Source organism: Martes martes, assembly GCF_963455335.1.
Source record: "Martes martes genome assembly, chromosome: 4".
In the NCBI taxonomy this organism is placed as follows: domain Eukaryota; kingdom Metazoa; phylum Chordata; class Mammalia; order Carnivora; family Mustelidae; genus Martes; species Martes martes.
The window spans coordinates 92,604,526-92,621,215 of record NC_137891.1 but is presented as its reverse complement, the minus strand read 5'-3'; the positions used below and the strand labels follow the sequence as shown (position 1 = coordinate 92,621,215).

The window sequence follows — 16,690 nt, the reverse complement described above, 5'->3', positions numbered from 1 at the left end:
AATTAAAGATTTACTTATTTGAAAGAGAGAGGGAGAAAGAGAGCGAGCGCAAGGGGCAGAGGGAGAGAGAGAGAATTTCACATCAGACTCCTGATGTGGGGCTCGATCTCATAACCCTGAGATCACAACCTGTGAGCCGAAACCAAGAGTTGAAGGCTTAACTGACTGTGCCACCCAGGTGCCCCTACTCTTAAGCATCTTAAACTCAAAGATTGGGGCCCTCGAATCAACTTGTTTATTTCTACCCACTGAGAGTCTCCACTTTTGGTTTCTTCAGCTTAATTCTCATTTCAGTATACCCAATCTGAGCCCTCAAACTGGATGGCGAGAGTGAACCCTCACTACTCGTTCATTGTTTCCCCTCCTCTTCTTGAAGACATGTATGTTTTTCCATTCTGTTGATGATGTCATTTGGGTTTCTTCCAGGATAGTGCAAAAACACCTTTGCTTCGAATAGTCTGGGCTCGAATCATACTAGATGAAGCTCACTGTGTGAAGAATCCTCGAGTTCAGACTTCCATGGCTGTGTGCAGGCTCCAGGCCCGGGCCCGTTGGGCTGTCACTGGAACCCCCATTCAGAACACCTTGTTGGACATGTATTCACTGCTGAAGTGAGTAAAACTCCTCGGGATTATGTAAATGCGAACCAGTCAGTTAACCCTTCATCATTATTGCATATCTCACAACAAAGCTCCAGAACATGCCAGATTATCTCACGTAGGGGATGGCAAGCTTCTCGACCTTTAAAGGGCAAATGAATTCATATTATGAGAAGATAATCGGCTGATGGCCTGGCAGACACAGGACTAGGATTCTGTCCAGGCCCTATATATGGAAAAATACAGGATGGATTAAAAGGAACATAAGCCCTCTTTCTTCAGTCCAATAAATGTTTTGGGCTTTTTCTGTTTTAAAGTGTATGGCCTAGGGTCAGGCCTGCTATTTATTCGAAGCAAACAGAAAAGAATGCGGATTTTTAAGCCCTTGCTTTTATTCAAGTCAGCCCATAAGAGGATACGGAATTTCTTTGCTGGCCTTTGAAGCTTTAGGAATAAATTCCAGCTATTGGTTGTATGTCCTGTTATGATGATACAGATATCGTTAATGGGAAAACTCACATTTTATAACGTGGTTTTGTTATCAACTTAGATTCTTTTGATGTGTCTTGGAGAGCTTTAGTATGAAATTCACTATTAAAAAATGATTTGATGACAGATATAACAGAAAATTGGATTTGTTTCTCATCTTGTGTGTTTCCTTGGACCCTTATTTGCTCCTTAAACCATTCTCTAATTCTTTTTTCCTACTGTCCCTCTTATTCCTTAACAAAAAAAGATTTCTCCGTTGTTCTCCATTCGATGATTTCCAACTGTGGAAGAGCCAGGTTGACAATGGTTCAAAGAAAGGAGGAGAACGGTTAAGTATTTTAACCAAGAGCCTTTTGCTGAGGAGAACAAAAGACCAGCTGGACTCCACTGGCCAGCCCTTGGTAATCTCATTTGTCCCTGTCCCTGGGGAAGGCCAGGGAAGGAGGCTGACCTGTCCTTGCCTTGGCTTGAACAGCCATCTGCTTTGCTCTGGAGCCTCTGAGTGTCCCGTCTCCCTGTGAGGGGGCCTAAGTGGTCATGTGTCATAGTCATCCTGTTTTTAGGGCAGGTGGGAGAGCTACCCAGGGCTTGACTAGGTTTCCAGGGTCCGCCATGGGGAATGTACTCTGTAATGCCCAGGTCATTTGTCGGACTTCTGTAGCTGAATTCTTCTCCTCCAGGTGATGCTGCCCCAGCGTAAATTTCAGGTGCACCATTTAAAGCTTTCTGAAGATGAAGAGAATGTTTACAGTGTCCTTTTGGCAAGATCAAGGTGTGTGCAATGAGGAAGTACCTCACATTTATTGTGTGATTCCTGTCCTTGCTTGGGAGTGAGTTAAGGGTCCAGTTTCTTCAGACTGCTTTTATAGTGTTGTTGATGACTTGGATGTCTACCTTCCTTTTTCTGTTTGTTTGTTTTGGTTTTTAAATCTCCCTTTCTCTCCCTTCACCTGTTCCCTGGCTTACCTCTGTCTTGAATACACACTGAACCTGTTCTTCATTGGCTTCCTTGCGTAGAAGCCAAACAGTGTGGTCTCTCTACACCAGGTGTGTCTGGTTCTGTGGGGCTATGTTGGGAAAGAACATCTCTTTGACCTTCGACCTGCTACTCAGCATCTCATTGGAACTTAAAACAACAAACTCCTCTGTAATCCTTCTTGTCATGTGTTCTTTGTACTTTCTCTAAACCTCTTGTCCTTCCCGAAATTCCAGATTTACCCTTTCCTGCTTGGTACCTTTCGTTTCCAATGTGAATTTTTTTTTCTCCTTGTATACCTGATGTAATATTATTGTATTTGTTGATAAATATAAACCAATACTAATTAATATTAACATTATAATATGTTATAAATTAATAACTATCATCAGACATAGTATTTATAATATGTGTTTATTGACACTTATTTTAAAAAATGATTTGGCTCGGGGCGCCTGGGTGGCTCAGTGGGTTAAGCCTCTGCCTTCGGCTCAGGTCATGATCCCAGAGTCCTGGGATCGAGGCCCGCATCGGGCTCTCTGCTCAGCCGGGAGCCTGCTTCCTCCTCTCTCTCTGCCTGCCTCTCTGCCTACTTGTGATCTCTGTCTGTCAAATAAATAAATTAAAAAAAATTTTTTTTTTAAATTAAAAAATAAAAAAAAATGATTTGGCTTTTAAAATAATTAATTTTCATTACCTTTGGCCAGTGCTTGCCACGAGCCTGACTTTGTTTAACAAGTCTTAGTCAAGATCCTGCTTCAAGCACGGTTAAGCAGTGACCACTAGTAAAACTCTTTGGTCTTAGCAAACATTCCATGTGCATTTTCTCTTTCGATCTGAGGCAGGTCAGCTCTGCGATCCTATCTAAGAGGGCAGGAAGGTGGGGGCAGCCAGTCTGGAAGAAGCCCTGATAATCCATTCAGTAAAGGTGAGCTGTGGGACACTCCTAAGTACACATAAGTAATGGAGATGTGGATTTAGATCTGGTAAAATTCACGGCTGCGGGACGTTATGAATGCCTGGTATTAGAGACTTGACCTTAGCTAGGAACTCAGACCAAAGCTAAATAAGCCAATCTGCCATCGCCAGACCTACTGATCTAACTTTTTTAAAGTTACTCTTGAAATCCACGTGATTACAATGCACCTAGGTCCATAAAGAAAACCAGTATTTCGTGTGGCTTCCTTGGTAGAGAGGTCAGTTATAGCTATGTTACTGAATCGCAGATCAGAGAAGTTCAAAACAGCCTCCTTCAGTTTGTGATTCTTCCCTGTATTTCCGTTGTAAACTCCGTCCTTTTCATGTGCTTTGTGTTCCTTCGTGGTAGTGGCCCAGGAGTTTGCGTCCACTGGGCCTGGGCCCCGGGTGGCGGCAAGCTTGCCGAGATCCAGCACCCCCCATGTACTGTTGACCCAGTTGCTGAGACTTCGCCAGTGTTGCTGTCACCTGTCTCTGCTGAAGTCGGTAAGAGGAGCCCTTCATGTGCTCCCCTCCCCAGCGGCTACCAGAGAGGTCCGTTTCAGGCCTCTGTAACTGGGGTCCAGCCTGCCAGATCAAGGGGAATGGCGTTTTGGGGTATTTCTGTTTTTCTGGTGGGGCAGAGAAGAGGAAGCTTCTTTATTTTACTTTATATTAGTTTTTATTGATTTTGAGATTATTCCCATAGTGTTGAGAACAGCTTGTATTGGTTTTGTTTTTGTAAATAAACTTAATTTTAGAATGGGAAGTGTCTTTCTGCTAAACCATTCATGGATACTTTGGTATTTTAGGATGTCATAAAGCCAGTTTAGCTACTAGTTTTTTCTGCCTTCAGGCAGCACGGGGGCTTTTAAGGCTAGTCATGAAAACTCAAGTGTTTATACAGTTGGAAAAGTTGCCTTAACATTGGCTAGAGGCACATCCATAATTAAGATGAGTCTGTTACTCTTTCAGAGGAGCTGTGGTAATGTGTTTTGATTATCAATAGCTTAATTAACTATACTGCTTTAGCTGGGAAAACAGAATGATCATGTAATCTGTCTGGCAAATCTCTAAGAAGTTCCATCATTTGATTTATCTTTCATCTTGTGAAAAACTTGCAAGATTACATTTTAATCAGGGTTTCTCTGAAGAAATACCAATGATGAATTACAAGACATTTTGCTGTGTGAAATGTTAAACAGTCCTCACTTCGTTGGCAAATAACGTGGCTTGCTTCCTCAGCTGTCCACCTGCACCCCCCACCCTGTCCCCTTCCTGTATTCTCCTCAGGCCCTGGACCCGGCAGAACTGAAAAGCGAGGACCTCGCCCTTTCTCTGGAAGAGCAGCTCAGTGCTATGACATTGTCTGAACTCTGTGACACGGAAACGTCTCCCATCATTTCCCTTAACGGTGAACGGTTCAAGGCAGAGCTTTTTGAGAACACAAGAGCGAGCAGCAAGGTACTTTTGTCACCTCTGTTCTGATAGAAAAACTTGGATTTTCTCACACATTTTTTTCCATTTGTGAGAGCGACATGTTTGTCCAAGCGTGTACAGCCATTGAATGGCGAGGCTAGAACTATTTGATGTGAGCTGGTCCAATTGCCCCTCCAGTCTTAAGTTCTTATTTTATTTCACAAATAGAACAAGTCTTATTACCTAGTGGGCTCTCAGAGAGTGATTTGGGCCAGCCCCAGCAGCAAGGCACATTTTCTGTCATGGATCACTAGGAAAGTTGACTATCAGGTTTACACCAGTGACAGGGCCTCAGTGAGTGAGCAATTTGTTGCGGGAAAGCTTTAAAGGAAAACAACAAAGACTTGACCCCAGAGACTGTGTAATACATCTGAGCGCCACTTGCTTAGACTTGTTGAAAGGCATCCATCTGTGAGTATTATTTCCTAAATTGCCTTTTATCTTCATTAGTCATGTTGTTCTATTTTCATTAAAGCTTTTAGAGGCTGAAATATTGTAGTAGAGGGAGGCTGAGGTGTGCTATAACTTGAGGACTGCCTTTCTGTTGGCTGGTTTGGAGTATATGCCATTAGTCCACGTACCCTGAGAGTGGGGCGAGGCCCTCTCTCTCGGCTGCTGTCTGAAGCTGCCATTCCCAGCCTCAGCTTCTCTTCAAAGGCTTTTTTTTTTTTTTTTAAGATTTTATTTATTTATTTGACAGACAGAGATCACAAGCAGGCAGAGAGACAGAGGGGGAAGCAGGCTTCCCACCGAGCAGAGAGCCTGATTCGGGGCTCGATCCCAGGACCCTGAGATCACGACCTGAGCTGAAGTCAGAGGCTTTAACCCACTGAGCCACCCAGGGGCCCCAAGTGGTTCTTTTTTTTTTTAATGTAACTAGAAATGAGGTCACTGCCAAGGGAATGGTGTTACTTAAGAATTACTTTTAATTAAACTTTCACAATATCTACTGAGGTCTTTACCACTAGTAACTGAGAGAAACACAGGAAGGGCATCGTATGTAGACAAACTTCTGTCGTAGCACCTTTAGAGTAGCTACTGGGTTAAAAGTTCGAGTCTTCATAATTTGTGTGCCTCATCTAATACTTGGGTAGTATTTATTCACAGGGTGTTTTAATGTGAGCCCCTTAATAGCGGTTCAAACCATTTAAGGTTGTTTTACTCAGGGAAGTGAGTTTTGGCAGCACACACCTAACCTCATGTAGAATGTTCCTGGAGTTGGACCCCTGCCCATGGACCGTGAGTTCGGCTCTTCCACTGAAGTTTTCTCAAAATACCTATCGCTAGCTTTTTCATGTGGCAGTCCAAGCACTTACCACAACCTCAAGTCGCCAAGATGCCGGGCGCCTCATGTACCTGCTTTCTTTCTCCCTATGAATTCAGAATGGTCCAGTGCTGTCCTCACTTCCTGTCCAGCACATTTGTTGAGATCGGAAGACAGCCTCGTGGGTGGTAAGGGCCTCTAGAGGTGAGCACCCAAACAAGGGCAGTACAAGGCATAAGCGCTGAGGGCACCTCAGAGTTCATCTGGGGTGGCCCTTGTTTCCGTGATGAGGCATTCGTGCTCTTCACCAGGAGCCCCGAAGGAGTACAACAAAAGAGCTCTCTTCATCTCCTGATTCCTGGTCATTTTCTTCCTCCTCCACCATCCCAGGGACAAACTCCAGGGACTCTAGAGGCTTTCAAAATGTCTTTTGCATTAGCAGTTGGGAGGGATGAATCCAGCTGCTTTCCCAACTCATGCTCATGTGCACGGTTCTTACCGACCGCTCCCTTGTGGACTCAGATGTGCTCTGAGGGGGTTTGATAAATACCCGGAGAGCTTTGGGGGGAAGCCTTAGCAAGTGTCGCTCAGACTGGTGTGTGGGTCTCTTCTTTAACAGCCTTTGGAGTGGGCCCTAAACTGGGTAAAGCTCTTGGATTTGCTCTTCCTGCAAATGTTAGGAGAGTACCTTCTCTGCTCTGGCTCCGTGCTGGCCGCTACGGGAACAAACCAAAATGAACCAGTCCTCTGTCGCTCTGTTTCCTTGCAGCACCTCAGGCCATGATGGCAAGAGATGATTAAGACACAGTGGGTAGTGTGGAAAAGACAATGCTAGAAACAAAAGGAGCCCTAGTAGCAGGGAGGCAATAGGCACCTAACCCTACTTTGGGATTAGTGAGGACCCCTAAGAAGTGATGTTGATCTGACATGGGTGTTCCAGGCAGAGGGAACAGAGTGGACAAAGAGGAGACAAAGCATGGCTTAGCAGAGGAAGAACTCTGGTATAACAGGAGCATCATTTGAGGAGGGGCTAAGCTGAGGCCAGAGCAGCACGGAGCTGGTAGGTCGTTATCAGGAGCTTGGGTTCGGTCCTCGGTGGGAAGGCCCTGCGGGAGGGGAGGAAAGTGACAGACTGGCATTTTAGAAACAGCCCTTGGGCTGCAGAGAGGAGAGTGGCCTAGAGTGGGGTCAGACCAGAGGCAGGCCATTCAGAAGTTCAGGTGAGGGATGCTGGAGAGAAGCGAATTTGCTACAACTTAACGTATACTGAATAACATTTCCCAGATTACATCTCTGTTGGTGGAATTGGAGGCAATCCGAGGAAATTCAGGGTCCCAGAAGAGGTAAATGTTATTTTATTATCCAAGTATTGTTTGTGATGAGTCCAGAAACTCTGATATTGCTGATAGTTCTGAATCTCAGCTTTTTATAAATCCAGGACCTTGAATCCTCCTCAGCAGAAAGCACTGAGGTTACAGCACACATTCTTTATGATTCCTAGTTAAATTATTTGTGGCACTGATTGAGAAGGAAGTCCCTAGAGGATCAGAATGAGCTAAGCATCTGGAGAAGTGTTTAAAAGTAGCGAAGCCCACAAAGAAAAGCAGGGGAGTGACAGGTGCAAAAGGCAGGGTGAGGTGTGTGGTCAGACAGGGAGCCCCGAGGTGCTGGGAATGTTCTCGAGCCGGGTGCATGGATCCATTCGTTGTTACCCTCACATGTGTGTTATGGATCTGCATTTGTATATGTGGAATATTTTGATTTTTAAAACTTCCAACCCTAATTGAAACATAGCACAAGGTGTGAGGGTAGAGACGTGCCAGCAGCTCACAGGGGCTGGCAAAGGGAGGGCGGCTCGTGCATCCCTTCCCTGCAGGACCACAGATCTCCAGATGATAGAAAGCCGCAGCCCTTATTTTAGGCCGACCACCACTGTATTCTGAGCTCATCTAGCATGAGACAAATGACAACCTGGATCTGGAAACAACTGGAAGCATCCTTACCTTCAGATGTGACCTAAGCATGTGTCTTTGCCCCTCAGGGGACAGAAGGCCTTTCTGGATCCACATTTGATGACTGAGTCTTAAGAGTAACAGGGGCGTTGAGACCCTGCCGATGAATTTGTTTCATCTCTTCGGGGGAGCAATATGCTGATGTTTTATGTTCTTCCTTCCAGCGTCGTGGTCTCCCAGTGGACCAGCATGCTGCAGGTCGTAGCGAGGCACCTTCAGAGACACGGCCTGACTTACGCCACCATTGATGGCTCTGTCAGCCCCAAACAGAGGATGGACTTGGTGGAGGCCTTTAACAGCTCCAGGGGCCCCCAGGTATGAGCTGGTCACACAAGAGCTCCGTCACCCGTCACGGAGAGCACCTTGTTCTCAGTTACATGGCGAGAACTGCAGTGTAAACACATTTGTTGCCTTGATCCTTCCCCGTACTTTTAATTTATTAGACATTTACTGGGGTACGTATCGAAGTATACAGCTAATTGAAAGAGAATAAAATACCAGGGCTAAAAGCAGAGGAAGAGCAGAGCTCGTTGGCTCAAGCGATCTCTATGGATGAGGCCAGCCTTGAAGGGTAGGTGGGAGTTGGATATGAGGAAGTATGGGGAGATCTGGAGGGACAGTACGAATGTGGAAAGCACTGGTGGCCTGGGGAGGCAGGAAGAGCAGCAGCGGCAGGAGGGTGGAGAGTGCAGAGACCGTGGGAGTGGACGGAATCTGATTAATGGAAAGTTCCATGAAAGTGCTTTGAGCCAGGCACCCCCCATGCTCTAAATTGCAGTGTTTGTGTATTTTGGCAGGCGTACAATTCATGTTTTGAGGTTGAGTCACAAAAACATCAGAAGTGAACAGTTTTCTTCAAGGTGAGGGGAGTGCATCTCAAAGAGTTTTTTGACAGCAGAGGGAAATTTGATAGGAATGTGGTACTTATCTGTATTGATCTTGGGTTTGAACCAGAGACAGAGGGAGAGGTGTATTAGGAGATCAGATCTGTGTAAAGGGAATGCCTCACTTTCTTTTGAAGGTTATGCTGATATCTCTCTCAGCTGGAGGTGTGGGTCTAAACCTGACTGGAGGAAACCACCTTTTTCTTCTGGACATGCACTGGTAATGACTCTGGATTTATCTTGCCTTGTCTTAGCATAGCTGGGCGGGGGTGAGGGGGTGCTGACTTCCTTTGGAGAGGCTGCTCTTTTTGTATTGGGCCATTGCCTCGGCTGTACACCTGTGCACAGGTCCTGGTCTGTACAGGGTGTGGGGCTGTTGATGGCCCTGAATTCCTGAGCAAGCCAGGCTTCAAATGACTGCTTAAAATAGCATTCACCTTACTGTTAATCTTACATCTGTTTCCATGGAAACTGGGAAGAAGTTTTTTTCTCCTGGCTAAGAGCCACATCACTCAGTTTTACCTCTTCAGAATACCATATTTCACACCATTTCTGGACATCCAAGGAAATCTCAGCCCTGGAAAAGAAGGAGAAGCTTTACTCCAAAAGGAAAAGGAGAAGGAATTTTCTAGTCATGTTAGGAATATGCTTAACACAAGGCCCTTGGCTGCGTGAGTAGTATCAACATAGGGAGCGTAACCGCAAATTTCCTGGAAATAAGATAAATGATGTGTGTGTTGGTAGGAGAAAAATGTCCTAATTAGTCTCAGTTTGGGGTTTTCCAGTTATGCCAAGCAGAGATCGCTGCATATTCGTCTGGGTTTCCAGGCGGCCCAGATTGGCACACTCAGGCCAACCCAGTACCATCTTTTGGGAGAATGTGTTTAGGTCTTAGGACTCCCTGATACGTTTGAGGGAGGAGAGCAGAGTGGGAGTTAAATGCTGATTTCTGGGGGCGCCTGGCTGGCTCAGTCAGTAGAGTGTGTGACTCTTGATCTCAGGGTTTGTGAGTTCGAGCCCCCCCCGTTGGGTATGGAGATTACTTAAAATCTTCAAAAAATAAAGAAATGCTGTTTTCTGAAATGGAGAAATGTTGCCCAAGGTTTTAAAGAGGTAAGATGAGAAACTAGTTTGGTGTCGATAGCATCTGTAAAGAAGGAAAGAAATTAAGTCTCTAGTTGAATCCCAGAATATCAAAAAGGTGTTCCGGGGTACCTGAGTGGCTTAGTTAGTTAAGCATCTGCCTTCGGCTCAAGTCATGATCTCAGGGTCCTGGGATCGAGCCCCGCATCGACTCCCTGCTCAGTGCGGGGAGAGTGCTTCTCCCTTTACCCCTCCCACCAGCTTGTGCTCTCTCTCTCTCTCACTCACTCTCTCAAATGAATAAAATCTTTACAGAAAGAAAGAAAGAGAAAGCTGTTCCCTCTCATTAGGCAGCTGTCATGTTTCCAAGTGGGAAATCTCAAGTACAGAGGGTTGAGGTGAGGTGACTTGCCCAAGTTCATCCAACTGGTTAGTGACCGAATTGGAGCATCGGTTCACCTATGTTACTTAAAGTACTTAAAGTCAGCTGACGGTGGTGCTGAGTTTCTGCTGGCAAACTGACCTGAGTTTCTCATTTGAGGGCAAGAAGGTATCTGATACTAACCTTTCTGGGGCCAGCGTAGCCAATGACAGGGATTTGCAAGCTCTCTGTAAATATTTTAGGCCAGATGGTAACTGTTTTAGACCTCACAGACCCCGTGGGTCTCTGTCCCGTATTCTTCACTGTGGGCTTTTTGTTTATTTTTTTTCTGACCCTTTAAAACTGTGAACCCCATTTGTAGGTGCAGAACCATCCAGAAATGGCTGCAGGCCACCTCTGCCCAGGGCCCTTGACCATCCAGTCCAGGGTGGCAGCACCTTTGAGCCTTGCCTCTCTTTTCACAGGAATCCATCACTTGAAGATCAGGCCTGTGACCGAATTTACCGTGTCGGGCAGCAGAAAGATGTTGTTGTGCACAAGTAAGTGAAGAGCTGCTGGGGCTTAGGCCCCTTCACAGGCTTTCCTTTTGCGCCAGTCTTTCTTGGGTCCCGTTGTAATAGAATGTAAAATACTTGGCGATCACTTGACTAGTGATGCTCCCGAGTCACGGCGCCCTTGGTATTCACAGTCCAGAAGGGAACACAAGCAATTTGGGGGTGACCTTGGGGTTGGTTGGTCCCTGCAAGAGAAGAAAAGGCTTGTTTGTTAGGGTTAGGGAAAGTACCCTCCTCCCCACTCTTTATTTATTAGTTTTTTGCTTTTAACTTTTATGTTGACGTAACTTCGGGCATGCAGAAAAGGATGTAAGAGTTCTTAAAAGAACAATATCCCCCAAAATCTTGTTTGTAAAAATAATACCAGAAACTGCTCGTGTGCTGTAGCACGTGTCTGTGTGCGTGTAGACTTCTTTCTGGACCATTTGAGAGTCGGTTGCAGCCGTGGTGCTCCTTTACCCTTAAATACTGCAGGGTGCATTTTTATATTAGAACATTCTGTTACATAACCACAGTAAAAGGCTCAAAATCAGAACATTAACACTGATAGAGTGCTGTTATCTGAGCTGTGGACTATTCTGTTTTGCCACTTGTCCCAGTGAGGTCCCTCACAGCAAAGGAAAATCCTAGAGGCTGCGTAGTATTAAGTTGTCATGACTCTTTTGTCTCCTTTAATTTGGGACCATACGTCAGTCTTTCTTTGTGTCTTATGACATTGACATTTTCAAAGAGCACAAGCCAGCAATTTTTATAGAATGTCCGTCACTTCAGGACTTTTTCCCTTAAGAACCACAACCAGCGTTAATGCTACAATCCATTTTAGCAAAGGACCCCTTTTTCTCCTTCCTTTTCAGGGCCGGGTTTCCTGAAGAATTAGAAATCACTGACTGTCTTGTCTTGCTTACCTCTCAGATTCATTCCTCAGCCTCTCACCTCTGTTGCTCCACTGAAACCGCTCTTGTTACAGATCATCCATGAATTCCACAGTGAGCATGCTGGTTTCCCTGTCCTTAGCTCTCTCCTCACCCTGTATGGTCCTCCCCTAGTAATCCTGTCTGCTCCAGGAAGTCCAAAAGTCTGAACCTGCATCACCAAGGCCTCCGGCATCAGACCTCGATACTCAAATCTCTGCTAACCCTCTGAATCCAAGTGTGTACCCATTATCCATTCACTCGTGCACCCGTCTCATTCAGCTCCTAAATCTGATACCTGCCAAGTGTTCACTATGGAGCAAGTACTATGACATGTTCCAGGAACTCAGAATGTCACAGACTGAAGTGAGATACCGCCTCCGATCTCTCGATGCTTCTGAAGACCGCCTCTACATGAATAGGATCCCTGTATCCAATCCTAGAGCCACAGATGGGGTTCCTCACTTTTTCTCCCTTTTCACATACCAAGTCCATTCATTTTATTTTTGAAATGTCTCAAAACCATCTCTTTCCCATCCACACTGCCATCTCCCTCTTTCAAGTCTGAATTTCTTCGCATGAAATGCAGAGCCTCTCATGATCTGACCCCCACCATTCTCCAGAGCTTCTGTCATTGCTCTGCAACATGTTGGAGTCCTTTTGACTTTTGCCCTGGCCAGACTGGACCACCTGATCTTCCTCTGACATAATCCTGTTCTAAACTCAGCCGTGGTTTTTCCATTCCCGTTCCCTGGGACGCCCACTCTCTGCTGCATCTGGCAAACCCTTGCTCGTCCCGCAGGCCACACATTACGAACTCGGTCTTCAACAGAGACTTCCCTAAACACCGGAGATGTTTCCTTTTACTCTGTGCACACTGGACGTATGACTGTAGCGCTTTTCAGCTCGTGTGATTGTGTATTTGCATGCCTCTCTTCCTGTGTTCTCTTTGAGAGCACAAGACTGGACTGTATGCATCTCTCCATCCTTGCACCTAGCACAGCATTTGGCAATATTGTAAATGCTCAATCAGTACTTGCTGAATGAGGGAATGAGTATAGTGGCATTTCTTCAGGGGGTAAAGCCTGTTCTCAGTGTGAATTCGCCAAGAAATAAGACACTGTACTTACACCAGCACACAGAGCAGCAACTTGATAAGCTCTGAGGCCTTCTGACTTGATCAAGGTTGAGCTTTTTGGGTGACAGCTGGATCTCTGCATTTTTTTGGATAGGGATAGCATTTACCTATTTTGGCACGTTCCCAATTACCTTCGCTTCAGAAAGAAATGAAAAATAATTTGAGTCACATCATTTTAAATGGGCACATGTTTAGTCAAGGTTGTTTGGCTCTCATAAACATGGAGTTTTTAACTAAACCTTAAGACAACTTAAGAAATCTCATGTAATAACTAAAGTATAAATACAAGTTTGATTAGGTTATTAAATATGCTTTTTTGGGTTTCTGATTATTTGCTTATCTGTTTTGTTTTTTTTTTTTAGATTTATTTGTGAGGGAACAGTAGAAGAGAAGATCTTACACCTCCAAGAGAAGAAGAAAACTTTGGCCAAACAGGTCCTATCAGGATCTGGCACATCTGTCAAGAAGCTCACTCTGGCTGACCTCAAAGTCCTTTTTGGCATCTAACTTTTCTAGGGTTCAGGGTCATACCGCTGTGGGTTTGCGGTAGAGTCTGGAACAGTGACCTGCATATGGTCCTCTGAGCCCTCCTCGGCTTCTCATTTTACTGGCAAGCCCCAGGCCCTCCGCAGAAGGAGCTGCCATCTTATCCAAGGAATTAGGCGCCAGTGATCACATTAACCACTTGGGTCATCAAGTCGATCAGTCAACTTATTTAAGGGTAACGTAGAAACCAAAGAATTACTTCAGAAAAAAGAATGTGCCTTAGAGTTAGATAATTTTGGAAAACAACATCAGGGGAGTTGTTACAAAAGCCTCAGTAAAAACTCAAAAAGCCCTCCGTTGCCTTGTTCTTCTCAGCTCACGGGAGACCAGTGTTACTGCCCTTTCCAATGCCGGCCCTCTCTCTCTCCTACCAGTGAGGCTGCTCCTTCTAACATGTCTCGGGGCAGGGCAGAGGGTGGACCCCGAGGCCAGGCCTTTGCAGCTGTCTCTGGCCAGACAGTTCTGCTGCACCAGCCTCAGGGCACGGAGGTGCGTTGTCCATGAACAGATGTCTGGTTTGGGTATTCTCGAACCATCCAGTGTTTGCTCTTGTTTCATTGGTGGTGTTCCATAATTTCCCATTGCGAGAGTATCATGTGCTGCTTGTGAAACACAGTTTACTACCTGGCATCTTTCCAGTACAGGCAGACCTCCCTTCGTCGTGCCTTGCCGACACCGCATTTCTTGTGACAGCATTGGTTCACTTTGTGGCTGTGTCCCATTCTGGTAATTTTTCACAGTGTTTGAGGCTTCTTCATCATTATTATATTTGAATTGCTGCGATCTCATGATAAAACTTGAACAGATGAGGAGCTCTTGGATGAGCCAAGACGGTGGATTCTTGAGATGGAACCTACTCCTGGTGAAGACACTGTGAAGATTGTTGAAATGATGCCAGAGGATTTAGAACATCACATAAATTCTGTTGACAAAGCAGTGGCAGTGTTTGAGAGGATTGACTGTGCTTTTGAAAGAACTTCCGTTGTGGGGAAACTGCTATCAAACTGCATTCCATGCTATGGAGAAATCATTCATGAAAGAAAGAGTCCATCGGTGTGGCAGACTTGACCATCATCTTAGTTTAAGAGATTACCGCAGCCAGCACCCTGACCAGTCAGGCGCCATTGACATTGAGGCAAGACCCTCCACCAATTCATTGAAAGCTCAGATGATAGTATTTTTCACGATAAAAGAATTTTTTCAAAAAATTTATGTGTTTGTTTAGAGAGAGAACACGCATGAGCACGGTGAGGGCTAGAGGGAGAGGGAAAGAATTTTGAGCAGACTCCGCCCTGAGCGTGGAGCCGAATTCGGGGCTTGATCCCACAACGCTGAGATCACAACCCAAGCTGAAACCAAGAGTTGGACGCCCAACCAACTGAGCCACCCAGGTGCCCCAGCAATAGATGATTTTTTAATTAAGATAGATGGTTTTTTAGACATTCTACTGTTGGACACTTAATGGACCACAATATAGTGTAAATATTTTTATATGCCTGGGAAATCAAGAGACTCATTTGACTCACTTTACTCTGATATTCGCTGTATTACAGTCTGCAGCTGAACCTGCAGTAGCTAGGGTATGCCTGTATTTGCGTTTTTACAAATTGACAGTATTTGTGGCATGTCGTGTCATTCTCTCATTTAGCATTGTATCATTTAGTATTTGCGTTATGGTTGGTATAATCCAATAAATGTGTGCTTGACAGTGTAGCAGAGATAATGTGTGTTTGCTAACCTCATCTCCTTTTCTTGGGCACCCAGAGAGACTACATTTCCCAGTGTTCACTGCAGTTACATGGGTCCATATTACTGAGTTCTAGTCAATCAGATAAGGATAAGAGAGGTAATATAAGTCATTTCTTACCTTCCCTCCAACTTTACCAGTGATTTGTCACACTGTTTCTTCCCTCATCGGCCCACTACATGCCAAGGAACTGATGGAAGCCTACAAGGCCCTAGAGAAACCACTAGATCAGGGATTCTTAACCTCCTTTGGGGCCATGGACTTTTTGCCAGACTAGTAAGCCTCAGTTCCCAAATGACTGGAATAAAGCCTGCATGTGTGCCTCCCTCCTCACCTCCGCTCACCCAGGGCGTTATCACATGATCAAGAAATAATACTGTTTTAAGCCATTGAGATTTTAGGGTTGGTCAGATAGCACTTGGTACTCCAATATAAGCTCTTGAGACTTGTATACTTTGGGAAGCTGTTCCTCTTTCCTTCTTCCCCTTAGCAATCATTTCCAAAACACATCTGATTTCTGTGACAAAGGATTGTAGTTTTCCTAGATGGAACTATGAGTGCCAACCTTGAGTCAGGGGTGGGAGTTGAAGCCCTTTGCTAATCCAGTCACAGTGTGGGCCGAGGCATCAGAGCCTGAATAAGTAAAGGTGCTTTCGCAGGACAAGGTCTAAAGACCTACAAAGGTGACAGTATGGCCCATAGGAAGAGTTCTCATGTAGAACTCAGTCTTCAGTTGAGTTCCAGGTTTGTTTTAGCTGGGGACGTAGACCTGAAAAAGATAATTAACTTCTCTGCACTTTGGTTGCCCCATTCGTAAGGTGGGCATTGTTTTCAGAACCCAGCAACTATAATAAGGTCTGTGATGAGATCAGGAACAGAAGAGGTAAGATTGCCCTTTCCTGCAGGTTTTAAGATGAACACACCAGGGCAAAGGTACAGTCCCCGGAGAACAGTGGCTCCCAGGCCAGCAAGGATGTACAAAGCCTGTCTCTGCCCTGGGCTGGCTGACTGATACTAGGCTAGCTACAGGTTCCCCTCAAGGCTCAGCTCTTTGATCTGTAAGGTGTATGGATTAGCATATATCCTATCATGCTCCACTGGGAATGTGGTAACTGCTCTATACACTGCAGCCTGTTTGAGGGGATGGTCAGAAGGCATATTCGATGAACATGTGCATCCCAAGCGCCGTTTAGGAGAGAAACACTGTTAACTTGGAGTATTTTCTTACGGCTGCCTGCCTACCGGACCAGACTCGGGCGAGGACAGGATGTCATCGAGGCTTTAGAAGCTGTGAAGGGTCACACAAGCGTGTGTGTTACTAATGTGGGACCGGGTCTGGGCATATGAGAGTAAGACAGCAGCCTGGGTGCAGCTGAAAGCCAGCTGGCAAGCATCCATCCAGAAGCACAACCCCACGGAGCACCCAATTTATCAGGAATTCCTCATGTGACAGATCTGCCTTTGTGGCAGGTTTATGGTTTGACTTCTCGTTAGCAGTGTTGATCACAGAGGGTGTGCAGTGCATGTCACGGCTGGACAGAACCCCGAGCCCTTTAAAAATCCCGCCAAGGACTCCTGTTGCCATGCAGTCGTGAACAGCAGCAGGTAGGATGCCATCTGCCTCGAGTATGACCCTTTCCTCTAGCGGCTGTGTGTGTGACTGCGAACA

At 45.5% G+C, this 16,690-nt stretch overlaps 1 protein-coding gene across 1 annotated transcript in view; it reads left to right on the top strand.

Annotated features, from left to right (window-relative positions):
- Positions 1 to 14,993, top strand: part of TTF2 (transcription termination factor 2) — a 42,169-nt gene extending 27,176 nt beyond the window's left edge. The window contains exons 13-23 of the mRNA XM_080801159.1: positions 427 to 611; positions 1,336 to 1,489; positions 1,769 to 1,860; positions 2,910 to 2,992; positions 3,392 to 3,528; positions 4,315 to 4,485; positions 7,049 to 7,107; positions 7,941 to 8,091; positions 8,798 to 8,880; positions 10,590 to 10,664; positions 13,091 to 14,993. Coding sequence (XP_080657285.1) covers positions 427 to 611; positions 1,336 to 1,489; positions 1,769 to 1,860; positions 2,910 to 2,992; positions 3,392 to 3,528; positions 4,315 to 4,485; positions 7,049 to 7,107; positions 7,941 to 8,091; positions 8,798 to 8,880; positions 10,590 to 10,664; positions 13,091 to 13,235 — 1,335 coding nt within the window. The 3' untranslated portion in view covers positions 13,236 to 14,993. The remainder of the gene's footprint in view (positions 1 to 426; positions 612 to 1,335; positions 1,490 to 1,768; positions 1,861 to 2,909; positions 2,993 to 3,391; positions 3,529 to 4,314; positions 4,486 to 7,048; positions 7,108 to 7,940; positions 8,092 to 8,797; positions 8,881 to 10,589; positions 10,665 to 13,090) is intronic.
- The last annotated feature ends 1,697 nt before the right edge of the window (positions 14,994 to 16,690 follow it).